Source organism: Nilaparvata lugens, chromosome 4 (assembly GCF_014356525.2).
Source record: "Nilaparvata lugens isolate BPH chromosome 4, ASM1435652v1, whole genome shotgun sequence".
Classification (NCBI taxonomy): Eukaryota; Metazoa; Arthropoda; class Insecta; order Hemiptera; family Delphacidae; genus Nilaparvata; species Nilaparvata lugens.
The window spans coordinates 38,819,082-38,843,953 of record NC_052507.1 but is presented as its reverse complement, the minus strand read 5'-3'; the positions used below and the strand labels follow the sequence as shown (position 1 = coordinate 38,843,953).

General features: G+C 33.0%; 1 protein-coding gene across 7 annotated transcripts in view; it reads left to right on the top strand.

Moving 5' to 3' along the window:
* The window catches only part of LOC111048928 (nuclear export mediator factor NEMF homolog), an 87,757-nt gene that overhangs the window by 54,860 nt on the left and 8,025 nt on the right, over positions 1-24,872 (top strand). For all 7 annotated transcript variants that reach the window (XM_039427449.1, XM_039427451.1, XM_039427453.1 and 4 more), the window contains 6 exons: positions 6,423-6,617; positions 6,790-6,911; positions 8,583-8,739; positions 9,156-9,334; positions 9,771-9,904; positions 10,642-10,913. In XM_039427449.1, the coding sequence (XP_039283383.1) occupies positions 6,423-6,617; positions 6,790-6,911; positions 8,583-8,739; positions 9,156-9,334; positions 9,771-9,904; positions 10,642-10,913 (1,059 nt within the window). The remainder of the gene's footprint in view (positions 1-6,422; positions 6,618-6,789; positions 6,912-8,582; positions 8,740-9,155; positions 9,335-9,770; positions 9,905-10,641; positions 10,914-24,872) is intronic.

Here is a 24,872-nt window from a genome sequence, read left to right as displayed (position 1 = left end):
CATACCACATTTTTATTATTGCTCAATGAATTCCAATCCGAGTTACATTCTTATTTCCCATTCATAGTATAAAGTAACTTCTTTCTGTTTGATATTGTTAGTTGAGTTAACCTGTCCAAGAGTGAGAAAAAACAGATGAATAAATATGCTCAAATTGATAAGGTAAGGACTGTGAAGCTCTATTGTTTTTCAGGCTGATTAGTGCAAGTGGCTATTAAGTCTCAACTTGACACACATCACATTTGCAAATTGTAAGGTACCAAAATGAAAGTCAATTTGCATTTCCAGAAAAGTTTAGTTTGATGTTCTGTTAATATGTAGGTACACATTAGTTTTTTTTTAAAACAAGACTTGTATGTTTAATATGTTGTAATATTACATTTTTCTTCTCACATTTGAATCGAATCTTCAATTCGAGATCTATGGAACTTTATAGTAAATGTCAGAGTTATCAATAGATGGATAAACTTTTTGATGGAGAATTTATTATCGTAAATGTTTGTTGCATTGTTCCATAATGTCACCGAGGCAGGGTTAACAAATTACTGGATAAACAGTTTATTTAAATGATATATATATAAAAATTTAAAATAACATTTTCAAATTAAAGTTTTATTGAGAACAGATGTAGAATGTGAATTCTAAACTTGTAAATTATAATGTTGTGTTGACGTGTCTGTAAAAAATCGATACTGAACGGGGCGTTGGCTTTCGTGACTTGCAATTTGTGTTTTTTTCCTGTTCGATCTTCTTCTGAAACTAATGGCTGGCTATGTTTGTGTTGTAAAGTTTTGCTCTAAATCATTTTCGTTTATTAATGTTTTAAATTGAGTTTTATATAAAATTTTGTGCTGTTTTGGTCAGATTTAGCGGTTTGTATTGTCAAGCCATTAGCCACTGTGTATCAACTGTAAACTAGATAAGTATTTTTAGTTCGTAATAACTCTGAAATCATTAGGCTTGTAAGTTATTGTTCTTTGTATATTTCTGTGTTTTGCCAAAATTTTCATCTGAAGATTATAAGTTAATTTGCTCTGAAAACTGGATTTCTCATTCATAGGCAATAGATCCATTCACAGTTTATCAAGAATCTTGATAGGTTATGAATGGTTTGTTGCTGAGTGGGAGGTCGGTTCAAGAGAGATCAAGTTTTAATGAATCAGTGCATATTACAAAATGGCAAACATTAAAAATGATCTTAATCTTATAGCATTCTTAACACAAAGGTTTGATAAGCTAGATGCTAGATTTGATGAGTTAAATGCTAAATTGATAAGCAAAATGCTAAGTTAGACCAAATGTTTAAAAATCAAAATGCTAGGTTTGATGATATGAAGCAAGAATGTACTAGCATTAGACTAGAGCAGGTTAGTATAAACCTTCTATTGAAAAATGCACATGAAACATTGAAAGATGAAAACAAATTGAAGCAGGATGATAGTAGTGTTAAGTTACAAGATCAACTCATTCAAGTTTCTGACAATGTAGGCCTAGTTACTGTTGTTGAAAAAGTCAACCCTAGTGAGATAGTAGAATTGAATAAAGAAGTAGGTAGGGAGTTGTCTTTAATGAAAGTCAACTATCATGAAAGTAATATTGCTACATTGAAGGTTAGGAAAACTATGAACAAAGTGAATGATTACATGAGACAGGTTTCTGTAGAGGTTAGGAAAAATGTAAACAAAATGAATCTTGCTTTGAGTCAAGTTGATGAGTTAAACTTTCAACTGAGAATTGAAAAGGTGTATGCAATGCATTCTCAAGTGAACATGACAAACTTTTGTAGGCAAAACTGCTTGGTTGAAACTAATGAACCCATGAATAAAATTATGCTATTGAAGAAAACAAAACACAAAGTTTCCATTGATGTGTTAGTATTCAAAGGTTGTTTCAAGTTGCTTATTTACAAGATGATGACAATGAATCACATGATGAAAGGGTATTCCCCAACACACAATGATTAGGAATCCTGTGTTATGCCGGGATTCAGAATAGCATAATCGCTACACAGTGTATGGTAAGAGTCCATAATTGTGTCTTTTTTCTTTCCTGTAGCCTATTTTCTTGGCCCTTAATCTTTTCAATTTTCGATTCTTTCCTGTCTTTGTGTAATATTCAGTAAATTTCTTCTATGAAGCATATCTTAACCAATCTTGTCCATAGTCATTTAAATTTGTATTTCTTCTGAAATAATATTAGAAGTTAAAATAGTAGCTTATTTTCCTAATCTTTAAATTGTTGATAAAACTTAACTTTTCTAAAATCTATCCATTGTAGTGTAAATAATATTGTTTGCTTGTGGCATATTTTTTCATCATGTATCACTTATGTGAAGTGTATCAATTTTGTGTGTGTTGTTTTAGGGAATTTATTTACCCAGTTTTCTTTTTCTCTTGTTTGTATTTTTTAGGGAACTTATTTACCCAGTATTTCATCTTGATCATCTTTGTATCATAATCTTGAAATGTTTATACTTATTATACAGTCTTTAAATTTTAAATTATTTTAAAAAATAATTGGTTTAATTTAAAACGTTGTGTTATATTATCAATTGAAATGAGTTAAAGGCTAAAATTTTTCTAAAGTGTTTTGTAATTGATATTTTTTTTTCAAATTTTAAAACTGTTTGTTCTATAAATTTTGATATGATTGATTATCGTTTGAAATGGATGCTGGAGTGTATGTAGAATTTTTAGTGGGGTTTGTTGATTAGAATTTTGCTGGTATGTGATTGTTTTTTGAGATGGAAACCCATTATTGCCTAAAGAAGGAATAACAGAGGTTATGACTTAGAGAGGCAGTAATGAGATAATATTTTTTGTGTTGATTACTAATGTTGATTGCCATAGATGCAAAATAATGATTAATAATGTTGATTGCCATAGATGCAAAATGATGATTAATTATGAATATTGTTTGCCTTTGAAGCAAAATATTATTGATGTTTTGAATGATTTCTTGTTTAATGTTTGATAGTAAAGTTTTGTCATGAAATGTAGTTTGTGTTTAGAACATTGAAAAGTCGAAATAAACTATAGTATCCAACAAACGATGATTAATAATATTAAATAATTTGCTTTTTATACAATTTTTGAACAAAATTAAAACTAAATAATTTTGAAACCCTGAATGATAAATCATAAATGTGAAATGAACATGCTATAAATGAAATGTTATATTAAATAATAATGAAATGCAAATATATTATGAAATGATTGAATAGAAGACCAAATGTCTGAAATTATTGAAATATGTATTGAAATTAAATTTTGTTGTGTTGTTATGATGTTGTTTTTTACAATTTTGATAATGATACAGGGTGTTATGAACTTATATTTTTATTTTGAAGAATGGATTAAAATTTTGATATTTGAACAGTGAATAAATGAATGAATTTTTTTTAAATTTATCATTGATATGTCCATATTTCACAATTTATGTATTGCTGACTGTATAATAAGATGTTAACAAATTTCATTTTATATATATTTAAAATTAATTTTATGTGTATTAGATTGTATGGATAGCCTAATCAAGTTTTTCTTCTTAGTTTATAAGCATTTTAAGACAACAGGTACAGCACAGACATTAACATTGAAATAGTTATCATGTGAATCTCGAAATCAGTAACAAGTGAACGCCATGAAGAGTGTTAAGAACATTTGGGTGATTTTCAAACTAGTGTGACATATCTACGCCTAAATCTACGCTGCGGCCTAAACCAATAACTACGCTAATGTCAACGCCAATGTCAACGCCAATAGCTACACCAATGCCTGCGCCAACGCTGATGCCAACAACAAAAATCAATGCCAATGCCTGCGCCAACACTAATAACTACGCCAAATGCCAAAATCTGCGCCAATGCCAACAACAAAAATCAATGCCAATAGCTACGCCAATGCCTGCGCCAATGCCAATAGCTACGCCAATGCCAAAATCTGCGCCAATGCCAACAACAAAAATCAATGCCAATAGCTACGCCAATGCCTGCGCCAATGCTGATGCCAACACCAAAATCAACGCCGATGCCTGTGCTGATGTCAATAGCTACGCCAACGCCAATGCCATATCAACGCCGATGCCAAAGCCGACACCAAAGAATACGCCAATAGCAATGCCAACGCCTATTGCTGACCAAGTATCTCAAACTTCAACACTACTGCATTACCTGGAGGTAATTGCCATCCATGTTCACATTCACAACTTTGAATTCAGAAGAACTGTCACAGTATCATGAAAGAATTGATTCAAAAAATCCTCTCCTAAATTATTCCTGTATGCAGAACTCTAAACCTTGAAAGCTGAAAATATCAAAAAACCAAACCTTACCTAAATTAATCCTCACCTAAATTAATCCTGTATGCAGCGTCTATCTCTTTTCAAAAAACGAATTACATTGTCATTTCAAGCCTGAAATGTACATTGTATAATTACAAATATGATACAAAATTTATGTGACTCTGTATTGAATTTGGAATGCAGCCGTCTACTACAAACATGAAGCAATGCTAACTGAGATGTCACCTGTATCGAGTTTGGTATGCAGCAGTCGACTACAAGTATCAGCCCAACACTACGTGCATCCAGATCAGCCCAACACTTAACGTCATCACATTGGAGTCACACTTAACTGAAAATCATACTGAGTGCCTTAACGGACTGTTTTCCAAAATGTGCATCAATAAAATCAACCGCGTCAATAGTGAAAGAAATGAACATTTTTTGATTTATTGAAATTTTATGTGAAAATTAAATGTAACAATTCATCAATTCATTTAAAAAAAAAATAATAATAATAATAATAATTTTTTCATTCAACATACTAAATTTTTTTTATGCAATAAAAATTAAATTTTCTATCTATTAAATTTATGTGCAATTTCAAAAAAAAACTATTCTTTACATATTAAACTTTCTGTTGAGATATTTTTCTTTAAATTATAAAGCTAAATCAAAAGTAATATTGATATTCTATATTTTGAGATATTGTTTGGAAACATATAACAAACGCTATTGATGAATTTTTATAATAATTTTCAATATTTTTGATGACATGTATTGTTTTTTTTTTCTAGAAAAAATTGTTACTGTTCTCAAATTTAAATTTCAACAATTTTCATTAGGGTCAATGTAAATTTTTCTTTAAATTTTCAAACAGTAAAATTTTTTTATGTCAAGAGGGGGGTATTTGTAATATTACATTTTTCTTCTCACATTTGAATCGAATCTTCAATTCGAGATCTATGGAACTTTATAGTAAATGTCAGAGTTATCAATAGATGGATAAACTTTTTGATGGAGAATTTATTATCGTAAATGTTTGTTGCATTGTTCCATAATGTCACCGAGGCAGGGTTAACAAATTACTGGATAAACAGTTTATTTAAATGATATATATATAAAAATTTAAAATAACATTTTCAAATTAAAGTTTTATTGAGAACAGATGTAGAATGTGAATTCTAAACTTGTAAATTATAATGTTGTGTTGACGTGTCTGTAAAAAATCGATACTGAACGGGGCGTTGGCTTTCGTGACTTGCAATTTGTGTTTTTTTCCTGTTCGATCTTCTTCTGAAACTAATGGCTGGCTATGTTTGTGTTGTAAAGTTTTGCTCTAAATCATTCTCGTTTATTAATGTTTTAAATTGAGTTTTATATAAAATTTTGTGCTGTTTTGGTCAGATTTAGCGGTTTGTATTGTCAAGCCATTAGCCACTGTGTATCAACTGTAAACTAGATAAGTATTTTTAGTTCGTAATAACTCTGAAATCATTAGGCTTGTAAGTTATTGTTCTTTGTATATTTCTGTGTTTTGCCAAAATTTTCATCTGAAGATTATAAGTTAATTTGCTCTGAAAACTGGATTTCTCATTCATAGGCAATAGATCCATTCACAGTTTATCAAGAATCTATTTTATTGGAGCCGACAACTTTCCTTAGGTGATAGGTGTTAAATGCTATTCCAACCGTTTAAGGAAAAATTGGTAGCACGGCAATGTTTAATTTTTCAAATTCAATTTTTTTATCAAATCATTACAATACAATAGAAAATATTACACTACTATAGAAAACATTACAATACAATAGAAAACATTACAATAAAAGGTATACAGAACCCCTCTTTGCACAAAATGACCTTAGAAACTATTTATTCATATAGAATCAAACAAAGTAAGATAATTTTACTAATTCAAGCCTGGGTGAAACCCAGCCCCTAATATTTATATGGAAGAAACACAATCATGCTCAATCTGGAATCACCTCATTGAAATGGTGTCCATCGTATATTAACTCATTCCCATATAGGATTGAATCTATGATTGCACTTGATATCTATTCCAATGTTGATGTGATGATTATTGCTCTTTTAAAGATGGATTGATAATAAATTTGAAGCTTGCAATTGCGTTTTGCAGTGCAGCGTGGGAAGCAAAAGTGGTGACTAATGCGTGGTGGGTATATGCCCATCAGGTGTCCAAAACGGCGCCCACAGGAGAGTACCTCACTACCGGTAGCTTCATGATCAGAGGCAAGAAGAACTTCCTGCCGCCCTGTCATCTTATTATGGGATTCAGTTTTCTCTTCAAACTCGAAGAAGGATCTATTCCACGGTAAGCCGTTCATTGTTAACGTCGTTCTCAAACCAAATACAATTACAATTCATTTCACTTATAAAATACACGTCAAAATCAAAGTTGTAGTAGAATATTGTAACAGCTATTAATTAGCATTATCAATCAATCATCAACGATTCAATAATTATTTCCAATACATTTTTCTCAGGCATAAAGATGAAAGACGCATAAGAGGGATCGAAGATGATATTGCTACTGCAGAAAATGCGGAAGATAATTCGCGTGATGGAAATGATGAAGAAATTGAACTCAGTGATGATGAAGGAAAAGGTAGGTTGAGATAAAAACATAAAATTTGAATTTTTCAAGTAGATGCCTCATAAACAACTGTCATTCGTGAGTGATTTATCTTGCTTGATATTAAAGCGTATTTTGGTGATATTTTTTTATGTGTCTTGACTAGATTGTTGTCTCTTTCTCATTCTAGAGAACCTGTACTAAAAATAGATTTTTACTTGTTATAAAATTGATTTAAAAAAATGTATGATTGCAGAATGCAGATACAATATGAAGAAACTAACTTTATAGCTAACTAACTTTTATTAACTAACTATAACTTTAAATAGTCAGTATTCCTTATAGTTAAAATCAATATTTCACATTCATACAGTGCTAAAATTTCAAAGTGAATCTCACAATATCGTCACTAACCCTAAAATAGCTGCGGTATTCACGTATTAAGAGTGTGAAACACGACTTTATTGCTTCAGTAAAACAGCTATCGCTTAACACGTAGTGGTGCACGATAATTTTGCTAAAGCAATAAACATGTTTCACGCTCGAATTAGAAACACAGTTTTTTCCACAACCCCAGTATGGGACTACAAAACAATAAAAATACTAATAATATTATCGCCACTGTTGAGGTTATGAACCTTAGCCATCATGGAACTTGGATGATATTATATGGTTGGAACCAGCAATCAATCAACTGATCCTAGACAAAAAATTATAATTTCTTAATGATAGCGAGTGGTGAAAAAACCGTACTGAGCATGTGCAGCGAGCGTAAACTGAACGTAATGCGCAGCGAGCATGAAATATATTATCAGTTACATACCCAAAAATCAGCTATTTTACTGTAAGTTTTCAGTACTTAAGGCTGTGCAAAGGCTAAAAATAAAGTTTCTACTGGTGATATTTTTCAAAGTTTTTCAATTTGTATATCATCAGTTTTTTCAGGAAAACATTTTTTCCCGATCATTAATTTTTGAGATATGAGTGCCTAAAGTTTAAATTTTTGGGACAGAACATTTAGAATTCGGTAAGAAATATCGATCCATGAGATTCAGAGGATAAATTCCTCATGGTATTGTTGATTGAATAAAACAAAAATTTTCTGAAAACATTGATTTTTGAGAAATTTATTCAATTTACTAAACATTACCAAAAATAACTTTTAGTTGAGTTATTTTTGGTCATTTATGGTAAATTGAATAACTCTCTCCAAAATTGATATTTTTCAAAGAAAATTGTTTTATTCAATCAACAACACCATGAAGAATTTATCCTCTAAATCTCATTGATTTATCTCTTTCCGAATTTGAAATGTTCTGTCCCAAAAATTATAACTTTAGTCGCTCATATCTCAAAAAGTAATGATCGGAAAAAATGTTTTCCTGAGAAAATTTTTTCATTTTGATAGCTCGATGATAATCAAATCGAAAAACTTTGAAAAATATTACCAGTAGAAAGTTTATTTTTAGCCTTTGCACAGCCTTAAAGAAGTGTTTCACGAGCAGTTGCAGAAAAAGTAATGCATCCATTCGTTAGGTTGGCATAATTTCTAATTATGTATCAGAAAATACATCGATATAATAACTTGATTTTTAAACAAACCATAATATAAACATGTTACTAGACATAAATTTGTGTTGATCATGTTAATTGAATAAACTTATGTTGTATAGCAATTGAGTGATTTATTTTTTTTCATCACAGATAAAACAAGCTTGGAACCAGTAAAAGAAGTTGATGAAGTAAATGAAGCTGATAAGAAAGAAAGTGATGTAAATGCAGAAGAAAATGATGAGGACAAGGATGATGGTACACCTTCATTTCCTGATACTGAAATTGTTGTTAAACACACATCGGATAAGTAAGTAGTAACTATAAAAGTTGAAGATAGTTTAACAAATTATTTAGATTGGAATGAATATAAAAAAACGTATTACTGAAAAAATTGGTTATAATTATAATATAACTAGTTTAATAAATAATTGAGTATTATCTTTGAAAGAAATTTAGTAAGACAATTTCGAGCAGGAGAACACTAATTAATTTTAGGTGTAATTACGAGATACAATAGTCTATATATTTCAATTGGCAGATCTGATTCGCGATAAAAAGTTTGATATAACTAGTTCTCATTCCAAATTACCATCATATTTGTAAAATTCAACTGTAATAAAATATAATAATTTGGATTATCAAATGTAATGAGCCAACAAAAAATACAAACAAAAGAGAATCCCTGTTGAAAAATGTTTTCGATTTTGTTAATATTGATTGCAGGACGTATGTCTCATCAACAAATAGCGGTTTGGAACTGAGATCAAGCTTTTCAACTTCTGAATCTAATACTGATCTGAACATTTTGAACAAAGAAAGCGATGGCACTATTCATATAAGGCCTTCAGCGCAGAAACGCAACCAGAAAAATCAAAGAAGAGAGAGTGAAACTGACAATAATGGTGAGTGATAGTGATAGAGTTGAAAAAATGGTGGGTCATAGCAGAGAAAAAGTTTTGACTAACGTATGCTTTCTCTACAATATCATCCACATTAATTTTTTCGTGTTGCTAATGATAATAATGTATGGGTTTCTCTCACAGAGCAGTAGTTTAATATTATTGGCTCAATCTTAGCTTTTCTTCATGACAACTCGATTTTATTTCTTACATTTTAAGATGTACCTACTGTATATGAAATATCAATCAAGTTTATGAAGTTTATAAACGTTTATCGCATAGCAGTGCAATTAAATATAATAAAACCTTGAGTTCACTTCTTTTTACACCAACAATTTATCGTAAAATAACTTAATATAGAATCATATTCATCAACTTGTTAATTGTCATCAATTTATAAATATATGATAATAAAAGTGTTTGTTATCTTCAATTCCAGAGCAAATGACTAAAAATGAACAGAAAAATCAACAACAGTTAAAGAGAGGCCAGAGAGCAAAGATGAAAAAGATTAAAGAGAAATACAAGGATCAAGATGAAGAAGAACGAAAACTAATCATGGATATTCTACAGGTACATAAAATACTCTATCTCTATCCCTTTTAATGTGCAGTAACGCCATAGCCAACTCTAATAAAGGTGTATTAGAGGTGGCTATGGTAACGCACAAGAGAATCAATTTTAAGTTTCATTTTCCAATCAAATTGAGAGTTATAGGATATCCATGGCTACTTAACTCAGCTCTATTGTAGGCATATAGTTCAGTAGTGTTCTAGAGCCTATATATTATGTTTTGCGAAGCAGAACATGAAGAAGTGTAGTTAACTGAAGTAGACTTCTCCATCCAATATTGTAATGATTACTAAGTTATACAGCTTAATATATCATATATGTGTGCACTATGATTTTGGTAAAAAATAGAAGAGTACAATGAAAGACCACGTCATTCACCTACATACTGTAGAATATGAATGTTAGATTATAACTTATTTCATTTTGTCTTTTTTGGGAAATAATTCTTCTTTGAAAAAGATTTATCAGATCTTGAAATATCCTTTCCATCAATACATCACCGTTGGGTTATATTGTTTATTTTAAATGTTTTTATTTTATTATGGAAACTTATCCATATTCATCTTTGATAAGAGGCATACACTCGCGTGGATCGAAATGCCAAATGTAAGAGTGCAGGATTGTAAGTTATCTCTATATGTGCTATTCTAATTGATAAATACTTATCCTTATTCACATTTTGTTTCTGCAAATACAAAAATATTGTTTTCCTTCCAAACCCTTTGGTTTGTTTATAGTCGGCAGGAACAGGAAAGGAAAGTAAGAAAAACAAGAAAGGCAGTGGAAATAAGAATACAGCGAACATGAATAAACCGAAAGTGACTCCAAAAGCGCAGCCTAAGCCTGTGGCTGTTTCCGCTGACGCTGCAGCCGAAGTGGATGACCCTGAGCCAAGTGTGCAGACCAATGTAGACATGTTGGATTCTTTGACTGGCTGCCCACTTCCAGAAGACGAACTGCTATTTGCTGTTCCAGTTATTGCACCTTACAATACCATTCAAAACTACAAGTACGTATGTAACTAGTACCATACTTATTATTTATTCTGATTCTTATCCTCCCAAAGTTTTATTTTATTAGTTAGAAGAAGTACAGAATAATTACTAGAAAGATTTCTAGCTCATTTGGAGCCTCATAATATCACATGTTATAGAGCGTTCAAGTTCCAAATTTCAATGTTTGCTCATGCTGATATTCAGTCCACTTTACTTTTTTCGTGAAGTTAGGTAGTCTCTCATAATGTGCCGTGCCGTTCATATACTCTTTCACCCGTCCAAAACAGTAATAATCGACAATAGCCGGCGTGAAATAACAGTAAGAAAAAACTTCCCATTAATGCTTCCGCAGCGTCGTAATTTAACAGCAGGGACCTGTTTAATGAAAATTACAAGTCCTGTAATATGGGAAAAATGTATAATATATATATATTATATTACTACATTTACCAACTATACCATTATTATAAAGTTCACCGAGCCAAATAATAAATCTAATATGTATAGTGTGTATATAGTATGTATATGTGTGTGTTTATATATAAGTTATAAAGGGTGATTCATAATTATGGTAAAATAATTTAATACGTGATAGTAGAGGTGAAAATAAGAAAAAATGTTCTTATAAACATATATCCATAAACGCTTCATTAGCGAGCTATACAGGGTGAAAGATTTCGCCCAGAATTCATTTCCTCTGGTGAAATACACCGATGCTGAATTATTTGGGGACTAGTTTTTAAAAAACGTATGGTGGATTCATATGGAAAAATATCTGAAAAATTGAATGAAACTAGTCTAGAAGCTGTAGTATGAGTAGTTTTTGAGAAAAAAAGTTAAAATATGCAAGAAATCTACGTAGAAAAACACAGACTTCTACGTTTGATGCCCAATAACTTCCTTTAATGACCAGTAAACAAAAATTTTTTTAAATTAAAAATTTGATACCTCCCTCGCGTTCGCTACCTTTCAGCCTGCCGCTCTGCGCTGCTCCCCACGCCACGCATCAACCAAATGAGTGGTTGACCCACCCGCCACCAGGGTGCGCCTCAGTCGCCGCCACCCGTTCCTGCGTTTCTATTGGCCGAGCACCGCCGGCCAATAGCAGCGCAGGTGAACTCGGGGACTGTGAATAAAAGGGGGCTACTCAGCTACCCTCGATAGCACTTGCTCACTAGCAGCCTTCCACTGAAGAGCCAGAAGAGACCACCAGCCGAGACCACTACCAGAGACCACTACCAGCCGAGACCACTACCGAGACCAGGAGCAGAGCAGCGAGCAGGCCAATGAGGGAACCACGGCGAGACTAACCGCAACCTGAGGTGTCTTCCTTGTCTACTACCCAGCCGATGCCTAGGAGGAACCGAGCCGGCCGCCGAATCCAGAAGAGGAGGGCCCTACGTCGGCTTCGCCAGGTGGAGGAGAGGCTGAGGCTGTACACCGCCGCGCCAGCTGCGCCCCAAGACTTAGCGCCCCAGCCTAACAACTGGCGCGCGGTTCTGGATGCGCGGGTTGGGTGCCGAACCGACATCGGAGTGTGTGCAGCGGAAGCCTACGACCCTGCCTGCCCGGGGTTTGACCGAAGGCCCCTTCTAAACGAGGAAGTGGTCGAGGAGGTCCTCCCGGCGGAGATTCGGCACGACCTCTGGCTAGTAGATCACCCGTTCAGCCCTCTCCGTAGCCCGGGTAAACCAGAGTGGAGACTGCGAACCATTGACTTGAGCCCCTGCCGGCCTGCTCTCGCACCAGACGGACCTGCCCGGGACCCTCGCGCGGCGTGGTATCGCGCCAGTCGACGACTACTAAACATCTAGCCTGCCTTGGTCCCTTTTAGGGCCACCAGCAACAATCTTGGTCCCTTTTCAGGGCCACCAGCAACAAACTTGGCCCTTTTCAGGGCCACCAAAAGCCATTTTTTCCAGACAGTGGTAACAAACCCCTCGCTCGACCCGACTGACTAGCCCAATTGATGAACGAGCCACACCTTCCGCCATATCAAATTGTAGAGAATTTAATTCTGAAAAGAATGATGTAAGCTGTGTAAACTAAATTTAAATAAAAGTTGAATAAAATGTATTCTAATGTAGTACATTACACCACAAAAATTTGCTGTTTTATGAGGAGAGAACTAATAACTCATAGGTTGTAGCTGATTGCAAATAAAACATGGATTTGAATAACAGCTGTTCCACAACAGCTGATCTATTTTGTTTTAAATAAGAAAATATTCAAAAGAAATTATCAGCTGAAAATTATTTTCAGAAATATTTTAGCTCACTGTTGAACAAAACAACAAACTGTAAGTTAGGCCTACTGTAACCGCGCTGTGTTTTTTGTTTAATCTATTAACCAGTTATTTGTAACCATTTCACTTTGCTTTTTTGTGTTGAGTGTTAACTTTTTAAAAAACGGCAGGTAACTTTAGACATTATTCATACTCCGAATTAGCATTTAATGTATGGGATGCATTCAATGCATTTAATGTATGGGATGGGACACAGTAATAGAACTGAAGCAATACGTTTGTATCAAGAAAACTTTCCTAACCGAGTATGTCCAAGTTCGAGGTTTTTTGCCACTATTCATCAACGTCTGTCTGAAACAGGTTCTTTGATGTCCAAAGAGCACATTTATGCAGGCAGACCCCGATCCACTTGAACTGTTGAGTTAAAGGAACAAGTTCTTAATGAGATTTATGAAGATCCTGAGAAGAGCACGAGAGAATAATCAGTGCAGTTTAATGCCAATCAATCTATTAGTTTGAGGATCCTGAAAGAGCAACAATTACATCCATACCACCTCCAGAAAGTTCATACTCTATTGCCACGAGACTGTATTCCCCGTGCTGGTATTTGCCGATGGTTTTTAGAAAAACTTGTTAACCCAAACTTTTAAACAACCGTTTCATTTACCGACAAGGCACACTTTACAAGAACTGCTATCGTTAACGTACACAACCAACATATTTGGGCAGCTGACAATCCTCATGTCATCAATCCTAATCGTACACAACATTTCAGTAAACATTTGGGCAGGAATCATAGGAGATCATCTACTTCTGTTCGAGCTTTCTCCCAGGCTTAATGGCATAATCTACTTAAACTTTTTGAGAGAGGAGCTATTTATCTTACTTGAAGATGTACCTCTTCAGTTGCGCCAATACATTTGGTTTATGCATGATGGAGCTCCAGCACACTTCAGTGTTGCTGTTCGTGAACACGAACACCTGAATCACAGGTTTCCAAATCAATGGATAGGCCGAGGTGGGCCAGTACAATGGCCAGCTAGGTCACCACACTTGAAACCTTTGGATTTTTATCTTTGGGGACACTTGAAAACCCTAGTATACAATACTCCGATTGATACAATTGAAGAACTCCGATTAAGAATTTTGAACGGAATAGGAATGATAATTAAAGCAGACTCCTGGAATATTTGAACGGGTCCGAAAATCGATGAGAAGACGTCTGAACATATGCATTAAGAACAACGGAGGTCACTTTGATCATCATCTTTAGTCTTTTGGTATAAGTTTAATGTCATTTAGATAATATGTTACTTTCATATAGGAATCAAACTTTTCATAAAAAACCGAATATTTTATTTGCAATCAGTTACAACCTATGAGCTATTAGTTCTCTCCTCATAAAACAGCAAATTTTTGTGGTGTAATGCACTACATAAGAATACATTTTATTCAGCTATTATTCAAATTTAGTTTACACAGCTTACATCATTCTTTTTAGAATTAAATTCTCTACAATTTTTATTTCAAAAAATTATATGTTTACTGGTCATTAAAGAAAGTTATTGGGCATCAAACGTAGAAGTCTGTGTTTTTCTACGTAGATTTCTTGCATATTTCAACTTTTTTCTCAAAAACTACTAACACTACAGCTTCCAGACTAGTTTTATTCAATTTTTCAGATATTTTTCCATATGAATCCACCATACGTTTTTTAAAAACTAGTCCCCAAATAATTCAGCATCGGTGTTTTTCACCAGAGGAACTGAATTCCGGGCGAAATCTTTCACCCTGTATAGCTCGCTAATGAAGCGTTTATGGAAGTTAAGATTGCGATTAATCAAATAGTCTTTTTAAAAAATGAATTTATTTGTTAACCACATATTACAATAATTTTATATCTCGCGATAGAGCTCCGTTCGCTATGTCCGCTAGCTTGGAACTGACTACTAAATACAATGTTACCTTCCACTACAACTATGCTACATCAACAATAATGGAATGAGGAGTGCTGACTATATAAGTAATTAGCTATATAACTCCTCCATCCCTAAAAAGAACTTCGGTGGTAGGGTTGTTAACAATGTTTACATTGGGTGAAACTTTTCTACTTAGATAACGATACAATAGAACAATTGACATTAGAATAAAAATTACATACAAAATAATTGTCCAAAAACTTATGTTTGTAGTGAAAATACTTTCTTCCCTTATGGGGGTGTACTTGTTAACAGCAATCGGATTAAAATTAAGATGTTCTAAATTAATTGTGAATTCTGGTTCTTGGTCTTCATTCATACTATTGATAACGTTGTCTAGGTTCAATAACTTAGGTCGATATTTTGATTCAGACAAATGATTGAGTATTTTACCATTATAATAATATGTATTGTTGTTGCTATTAATTAAATAAACTCCTTTTACAGATTTTGTTATCGTTTCTGCTTGCTTGTCAATTTTTATGTTTTCTTCATTTGGAAAGATACACAAATAGCTATTCAATTCTGGAATCCATTTTACAATACTATTACCTATTTTCATCTTACTATATTTACAGTTTGATGTAGTTCCTGATTCAATAATTTCTTTTTCACATTTCAATTTGTCATTACATAAACTTTCTACAGAACAAATAAAATTTGAACTTGTTTTTCTAGTGCATTCACTAGTTAGACCTTCAATTGATATTTCTTTTTTATTATAATTATCGTTTGACTTGAGTAAGTATCTGACCTTAGGAATAATAGTTACATATCCATTTTGAAACATACTAGGTACAGAAAACAATTTGTATAAGTTATAATTTGATTCATCTACGATTGGTAAGTTCAAAAAGTAAATGATTTCTTTAGACGTTAGTTTACAGTTTACATTTATCAAATTTTCGAATTCCCACATATTTTTCAATTCAGGTTTCAATGGTAATTTATTCTGATAGTAACCAGCAATCTTGGTTATCTGATAAAACAATTCTTTAGTTGAAATAATGCTAGGATGTAAAACTTTCAATTTGCAAAATGTTAAAGAGTTTTCAATGTCTTGGATCAAACTTAATACAATGTTATATAAAATATTCAACTGGTTCAGCAAATCTCTAAATTTCTCTAGTTCTCCATAGTCGCTAAGTTTATCATTTACAAATTTAAATTTATTCTCCAACTCATTGAAATTATAATTAACAATGTTCAACGTCTGATTAAATTCAGCAATAAGTTCTCAACTCAATGAATATTGGGCTGATATTTGATCAATCAAACTGTTCTGATTAGTTTTCAAATGTTCAAGTAAATAATCGTATCTTTCACCATCATACGAGTCCAAATTTCCAGTAATAAATTTTATTGCGGCTCCTATGCCATTCAATAGTCCTCTTTTAGATCTCTTATCATTAGTAACACTTATGATATCTAACTTATCTTCTATTACATTCCTAGTATGATTAATAAATTTCAAATAGTTTACTATATCTCTTGCTTTACTACCATTATCAGTTATATATTCTACATTTTCCATTATTGGAATCTTATTTCTAATATTCTCAGATACCATATCATAATACATATTCAAATTATCAACATGATCAAAAATACTTTCTAGTTCATAATAGTGGATAAAAGTGTGTTTTGAAATCTCTAACTTTGCAGAGCCTAAATCTGCTGCAATTATTCCTAGATTACTACTTATATTCCTGAATTCTTCAGCTTTAGAAGAATGATTCGCCATACTCATTAGGCAGAGGAGGAACCTGGAAGAACAGGATTTGAATTAGGATCGGTTGTTACTTGTTCAGTCTCTCATTAGTTTGATCTTTGTTCAGTTTCTTAAACTTTCTAGGTCTTTTTATCTTGGATAAATGAATTTTCTCTCTAGTGTTATGATGTCGGGGATTTATTTTGGCTGTTTTAAGTTCGCGATTCACTGATAGGAGAGTTTCTTTGTTGAATTTATTTTTTGTTTTACTTTGTTTTTGTACATTCCTCACATAAACTTCTTTTGGGATTTCTGGTAGTTCTTCTCGATCTTTGTTCCTTTCGTTGATGACATGTTCTTTTCTACTTTGGTTTATTTCCTGTATATGGTCAAATAGTCGTTTAGTTTTTTCTTTGTGATTATTAACATATTCGTTAATAAATCTGTTCTGAATGTCAATTTCGAGAATAGGATTAGATTCTATGTGTCCGTATAAAACTTCCAAAGGTGTCAGTTTTGTTACCGAGTGAATGCTATTGTTATAAGCAATTACGGCGTACTTTACTTTACTTTCAATTGTTTCTGTTTTGAACTCGTCGCGATTATTGAATATTCTGATGTGCTCAATTATCGTAGAATGAAAACGTTCGGCTAAGCCATTTGAAGGCGGATGTTGAGTACATCCAGTGCATTTGATTTTGTGCAATTCTGTCAATTCCTTTACTAAGCCATTATTGAATTCACATCTATTGTCGGCAACTATAGTTTGAGGGATACCATGGTGGGAAAAGAAACTAAGCAGTTTGTCTGCTACCTCAACACTGTTACAACTTGTTATTGGATAGCATTGTGCGTATCTTGAAAAACTATCAATGATCGTGAGAAATTTCTTTTTTTCAAATGTTATACTATCCATGTGAATGATTTGAAGCGGCCTTGTAGCTGTCGGTGTCAAGTTCATTTCTAAATTAAGTGGATTTCGTTCGTACTTTGTTTTGAGACATATTTGTTAATAAAATTTTGAATATAATTTTTCATGTTGGGCCAATAGTATTTTCTTCTTATCTTATCGTACGTTTCTTGTATACCTCTGTGATTCGTTTTTCCAATATGATAATTATCAATAGTTTCTATTCTGTCATCCTCATGTGTTACATCAAGTACTTTAACTTTACATCGTACAAGTATGAGTTTTGAAAATTTAAAGTTTTTGGCAATCACTGAAGCAAATCTTTCATAGAATTCATTTTCAAAATACAAGCTATATCTAACATTAGGCACTAAATATTCTTTCACGAAGTCAATCACATTTTTATCGAAATTATTCTCAGATATCTCTACTATCATTCTTGTTTTACTATCAAATATTTTATGAATAGTGACTTTCTTTGGGTTATTGCTCACAAGCTTCAATATGACTTGGTTTTTAGCATAGTTAACTGGGTCATCTGAAACTGGTATTTCTACTGATGTGTTACTTTCGTAATTAGACTGTTGCGTATGAGAATTATTTTCTATGAACTCTTCTTCAGCAGGACCTATGAAATCTGGTTCATCATTTTCGAATCCTTGAAAAGGGGTTTCGTTTTCGAATCCTCGAAAAGGGGTTTCGTTTTCAAATCCTCTAAATGGGGTTTCATTATCATCTGTACCGGTTTCATTTTCTAATCTTTGAAATAACGTTTCCTTATCATCCACGTTAGCTATCATAGATTGTGCATCCTCGTTAGGTATGATATTCACTACATTTTCAATGGCTTCATTTATAATCGCATCAATATCACTGAATAATCTAGGTGAGTTTTGTTTGTGTGTGTTGTTATTATTCAATTGAATTCGGGAAAGGGCATCTGCGTTTTGATTTGCTGTTCCTTTTTTATAGCATATGTCATAATCAAATTCTTCTAATTTCAGTCTCCATCTTAATAATTTTGAATTCGGTTCTTTCATAGAAAATAACCATTGTAGGGGATTGTGGTCAGTGAATATTTTGAATTTTCTACCATAGAGATAGGGGCGGAAGTACTTGGTAGCCCAAACTATCGCTAAAAGTTCTTTTTCAATAGTTGAATAGTTCATTTCAGTTTCGTTGAGGGTTCTACTTGCATATGCACAAGGCAAATCAGCACCGTCTTTGTTCTGACTGAGAACTGCCCCAATAGCTATATTGCTAGCATCTGTTGTAAGGTTGAATTGTTTTTCAAAATCAGGATACTGAAGGATTGGTTCGTTAGTAAGGATATTCTTACAAGTTTCAAAACACTTAATGTACTCTGGGTCCTGTATATCTATTTTAGCATTTCTTTTCAAACATTTAGTTAGAGGTTTTGTTAAATGAGCAAAGTTGTTAATGAATTTTCGATAGTATCCTAGAAGTCCAAGAAATCCTTTTATCTCTTTCGTTGTTTTAGGGATAGGATATCTTTTTATCGCTTCGACTTTGTCAGGATTTGGTTTAACTCCGTTTGGTGTCACTAAGTGTCCGAGAAAACTAACTTCTTCACGCAAAAATTCTGTTTTATCAAGTTGTACTTTGAAGTTGGATTGTCTTAACCTTTCAAATACTTGTCTTAGTCGATCAATGTGTTCTTCTAAACTAGTTGAATAAATAATAATGTCATCTAAATATACTAAACACAATTCATTTTGGAGTCCTCTTAGTATGCTATTCATAGCTTTTTGGAAAGTGGGTGGACCGTTTTTGAGACCGAAGTGCATTCGTAAAAATTCGTAATGACCCATGTCTGTAGAGAATGCAGTTTTTTTCAATACTGCTAGGATCCATTTCTATCTGATGGAAGCCAGAGAATAAGTCTAGGGTAGTGAAGTACTGTGCTCTTCCTAATTTGTCTAGAATATCCGTAATATTAGGAAGTGGGAATTTATCGTCTACAGTCTTAGAATTCAAACCGCGATAGTCAATTACAAGTCGAAATTTCTTTTTCCAGAAGCATCTTGTTTCTTTGGAATGACCCATATTAGTGAATTCCAAGGTGAATTGGAGGGTTGAATTATTTTTTGTTCCAACATTTCATCAATCTGTCGATTTACTTCAGTTCTATAGATTTCAGGGTAGCGATAACTTCTTGTATAGACTGGGATTTCGTCGGTGGTTCTTATGATATGCTTTATTTCATTCGTGAAAGTCAAAGGATTTCCATCAATGTGAAATATATCTGACATTCATATGATTGGTTCTAATTTTTGATAGATCGATTTTGTTAGTTTTGTGATGGAGTAGATTCAAATTATTGCATGCATTATGGTTACGTAACTTACTTAGAATAATGCAATTATAGTTTTCAAGCGATTCGACTGACATCGGTTTGTGAATGGTAAATTTCTTGTCTGACGTAGTGGGGTTCAAAATAGAACAATGGGGGCTCTGTTTTCTTTCACTTTCACTAGACACTGAGGAATTTCAAGTCCGGGAATGTTTTTGTATGATACTATAGCTTCACCTTCATTCATATTTTCAATTGGAATTTTTATAATGGATTGAGTTCTAGCTTTTATCAGAAATGATTTTATTTGTGTTATTTGATTTTTGGTAGGGTTCGTTGACTTCACTTTTGAATCATTTTCTTCAGCGTTAAAATAATAAATAGGTAGTGTCATTCCATTGAAATCAATACTGTCATTAATGAAATCCAAATTTATTTTAAGTTTTTTCAAATTAGAGTGGTCTTGAAAGAAACCAAATTTGAACTGGAAGTCGTTGGATAGCATGTTTAGAGCACTGTCCAACGAACTGGGATTTTTGGTTCTCATGAGAGACCCGAGAGGCTCTCTTAATCCTCTTAGCAATACTCTAAGTGCTAATCCATTTACATACTGACACATGACTTCTGATATTGTAGGTTGTTTGTTTCGGAAATACGAGATCTGTAAATTCAGAAGTTTTTGGATTCGTTCATAGAATGAAAAGGGTGATTCACCTTATTCTTGTTTTAGTTCAGCCATTTCAAGATTGAGAGTAAAGCAATCTCTCTTGTCCATGTAGCTATTGATCAAAACTTTTCTCACGTCAGGCCATGCATAAGTGTTAGAACTAGTAACAATGTCAAGAGCAGGGCTTTTAATACGGGCAAGAATAGTAGAATACAAGTATTCGTTTTGGAAATCATCTGGATTGGCAGTTACGTAAAATTTCGCTACAAGTTTGTCACAAATTGAAATAAAACGATTTAGCATAGTAGGCTCTCCTGAATAATCAGGGATCATGTCCAAGAATTCTTTCTTAAGGGTAGGTACAGTTTGAGGATTGGTTGCTTTATCATTGTTGGGATTCATAGCTCTTAGTTATAGATAAAATTACAGGAAAAGTAAATACGAAAATAATAAGTAAAATTAATATTGTACAAGCTTGTAATAAAATGATAAAACAAAAATGTTTTGTTACTCGCAATACTATAATCGAGTTCATCTTGTCATAGTCCAGCGAGACTCAAGACTCACAAGAGAGATTGCTTTACTCTCAATCTTGAAATGGCTGAACTGAAACAAGAATCAGGTGAAATCACCCTTTTCATTCTATGAACGAATCCAAAAACTTCTGAATTTACAGATTTCATATTTCCGAAACAAACAACCCACAATATCAGAAGTCATGTGTCAGTATGTAAATGGATTAGCACTTAGAGTATTGCTAAGAGGATTAAGAGAGCCTCTCAGGTCTCTCATAAGAACCAAAAATCCCAGTTCGTTAGACAGTGCTATCTAACGACTTCCAGTTCAAATTCGGTTTCTTTCAAGATCACTCTAATTTGAAAAAGCCCAACACAAAAGTAATCCCAGCTATCAAATGCAAAACTATCCTCAGAGACAACAGTTCTATCACACTCAAAATCAGAAAGGCCAGTTCTTTAAAAAAAAATCAACACATGAACAGACCTCAACAGCATTTTCAAAACAGTCAACCCAAACCACAATATTTCAACACAAATCAGCCAAGAGCTCAAAATCCAAACTACAACCAACCAAGACCCCAAAATTCGTATCAACCAACGCCAATGAGCATTTCCTCAATCAACAATCGTCCCCAAAAAGACCAAGACTGTTTCAAATTACAGGTCGACCAATTGACGAAATGCAAAATGATGAGTTTGATAATAATTTCAGAGAAAACGCTCAGAAAGAATTATCAGACGAATTCAAACAGCTCTCAGTTGAAAACGAAAATGAAACATATTTCCAGCCAGCCGAAAAACCGAATCAGAGTGTTTTTTAGAGGATACGATCCAAGACTCGAAAGAAATTTTCAATTATGAACTTACAAGATGACAAAAATGAACTTCCCTACTTCATTGACCCTAAAACAAGATTTAGAGTTCTAATCTACACAGGAAGCACTAGGTCATTCGTGAAGAACTTCATAGGTATGGAATGTTACAAAAGAAAACTTGATAGAAGACCCTTTTGAAGTAGGAACAGCGCATGGTATTTCACAAGAGAAATACAGTACAAAGATTTCTTTATTAGGAAAATCGAAACACACGTTCTATCTTTTTGATTTTCATAAAAACTTTGACCTTCTTCTCGGACTTGACAATATGAAAAAGCTTGAAATTTATTTGGATTTCATCAATGACAGTATTGATTTCAATGGGATGAAACTGCCTATTTATCATTTTAACGCTGAAGAAAATGATTCAAAAGTGAAGTCAACAAACCATACCAAAAATCAAATGACACAAGTAAAATCATTTCTGATACAAGCTAGAACTCAATTCATTATAAAAATTCCAATTGAAAATATGAATGAAGGTGAAGCTATAGTATCATACAAAAACATTCCCGGACTTGAAATTCCTCAGTGTCTAGTGAAAGTGAAAGAAAACAGAGCCCATTGTTCTATTTTGAACCCCACTACGTCAGACAAGAAATTTACCATTCACAAACCGATGTCAGTCGAATCGCTTGAAAACTATAATTGCATTATTCTAAGTAAGTTACGTAACCATAATGCATGCAATAATTTGAATCTACTCCATCACAAAACTAACAAAATCGATCTATCAAAAATTAGAACCAATCACATTGATGGAAATCCTTTGACTTTCAAAAATGAAATAAAGCATATCATAAGAACCACCGACGAAATCCCAGTCTATACAAGAAGTTATCGCTACCCTGAAATCTATAGAACTGAAGTAAATCGACAGATTGATGAAATGTTGGAACAAAAATAATTCAATCCTCCATTTCACCTTGGAATTCACCAATATGTGCCATTCCAAAGAAACAAGATGCTTCTGGTAAAAAGAAATTTCGAGTTGGAATTGACTATCGCGGTTTGAATTCTAAGACTGTAGACCAGGGCTCTCCAACCTACGGCCCGCGGGCCACATCCGGCCCGCCGAGAGTTATTGCAACAGATCATTTAAAATATATATTTATACGCATTTTTGACAACAACTGTTCAGCACTCTCCTCTTACAAGCCACTCCATTTCTTAATAAGTGCAGAATTAGCTTTAAACAAGCAGCGATCAACCATTGCGAGTCATTGGCAAATGGTTCAACGAGTCAAATTCCACGTACATCCTTGTTTTTGGCCCTGCAAGCCTCCCTAGAATTAACATTTTGGCCCTTGGATGAAAAAGGTTGGAGACCCCTGCTGTAGACGATAAATTCCACTTGACACTGTATAGCGACCCAACAAACAGCAACGCATGCGCTTTGTATTCAATCGTAGTACAATGCGCTACCGCATAAAAATGAATCAACTAATAAATCAACAACTATTTTAGTTGTAGACTAATTCTGAGGTGTAGTAGTAGTTCAATTTTTACTACAATTGAATACAAAGCGCTACCTCATCCGCTCTTTCATGAGCTGTCTCATGGTCTCATAGATACAGCACGAATTCGAGCGAGACTACTACTACACCTCAGAATTAGTCTACAACTAAAATAGTTGTTGATTTATTAGTTGATTCATTTTTATGCATTTTTATTTAGATGTATTGTAATCTTTGAAACCCGCCAATTTGAATTATACAGAATTCCTGAAAATTAAGCTAATTATTTCTTTTACGATTAAAATTCAACCGGCTGTTGTGCAACCGGCACTAACACTTTGAAAGCAACAGAATTTGAATCTTAATTTTATTTCATCTTGCAAACTTCAATTTCGTATTTGTATTTACGTTTCGTATATTATTGAACATCAATTTGTAGTGTTAGTGAAGTATTTATAGCATATTATTAGTGAAGTACTGTATTCTTTGCATACTGTACGTCCACAAGTTAATATGATTCTTTACACTTCCATAATTTCTTAGTTATTTTGTAATCCATAAGAAAACTGTGAGTTATTAATACAACTCACAATTATTGAAAAATAATAAACAAAAGCTATAACATTATAGAACTTCATCTTTCAATAATTATGAGTTATTCACCTTGTGAATAATTAACAATCCACCTTAACCTCAAATATTAGCGATTTATTAAATAAATCGTATTGTCAAATTCATCACATAGTCAAATATTAGCGATTAGCGTTAAAAGCTGATTAACAATCCACCTTAACCTCAAATATTAGCGATTTATTAAATAAATCGTATTGTCAAATTCATCACATTGTCAAATATTAGCGATTAGCGGTAAAAGTTAATTAACAATCCACCTTAACCTCAAATATTAGCGATTTATTAAATAAAAATCGTATTGTCAAATTCATCACATTGTCAAATATTAGCGATTTATTAAATAAATCGTATTGTCAAATTCATCACATTGTCAAATATTAGCGATTAGCGGTAAAAGTTAATTAACAATCCACCTTAACCTCAAATATTAGCGATTTATTAAATAAATCGTATTGTCAAATTCATCACATTGTCAAATATTAGTGATTAGCGGTAAAAGTTAATTAACAATCCACCTTAACCCCAAATATTAGCGATTTACTAAATAAATCGTATTGTCAAATTCATCACATTGTCAAATATTAGCGATTAGCGGTAAAAGTTAATTAACAATCCACCTTAACCTCAAATATTAGCGATTTATTAAATAAATCGTATTGTCAAT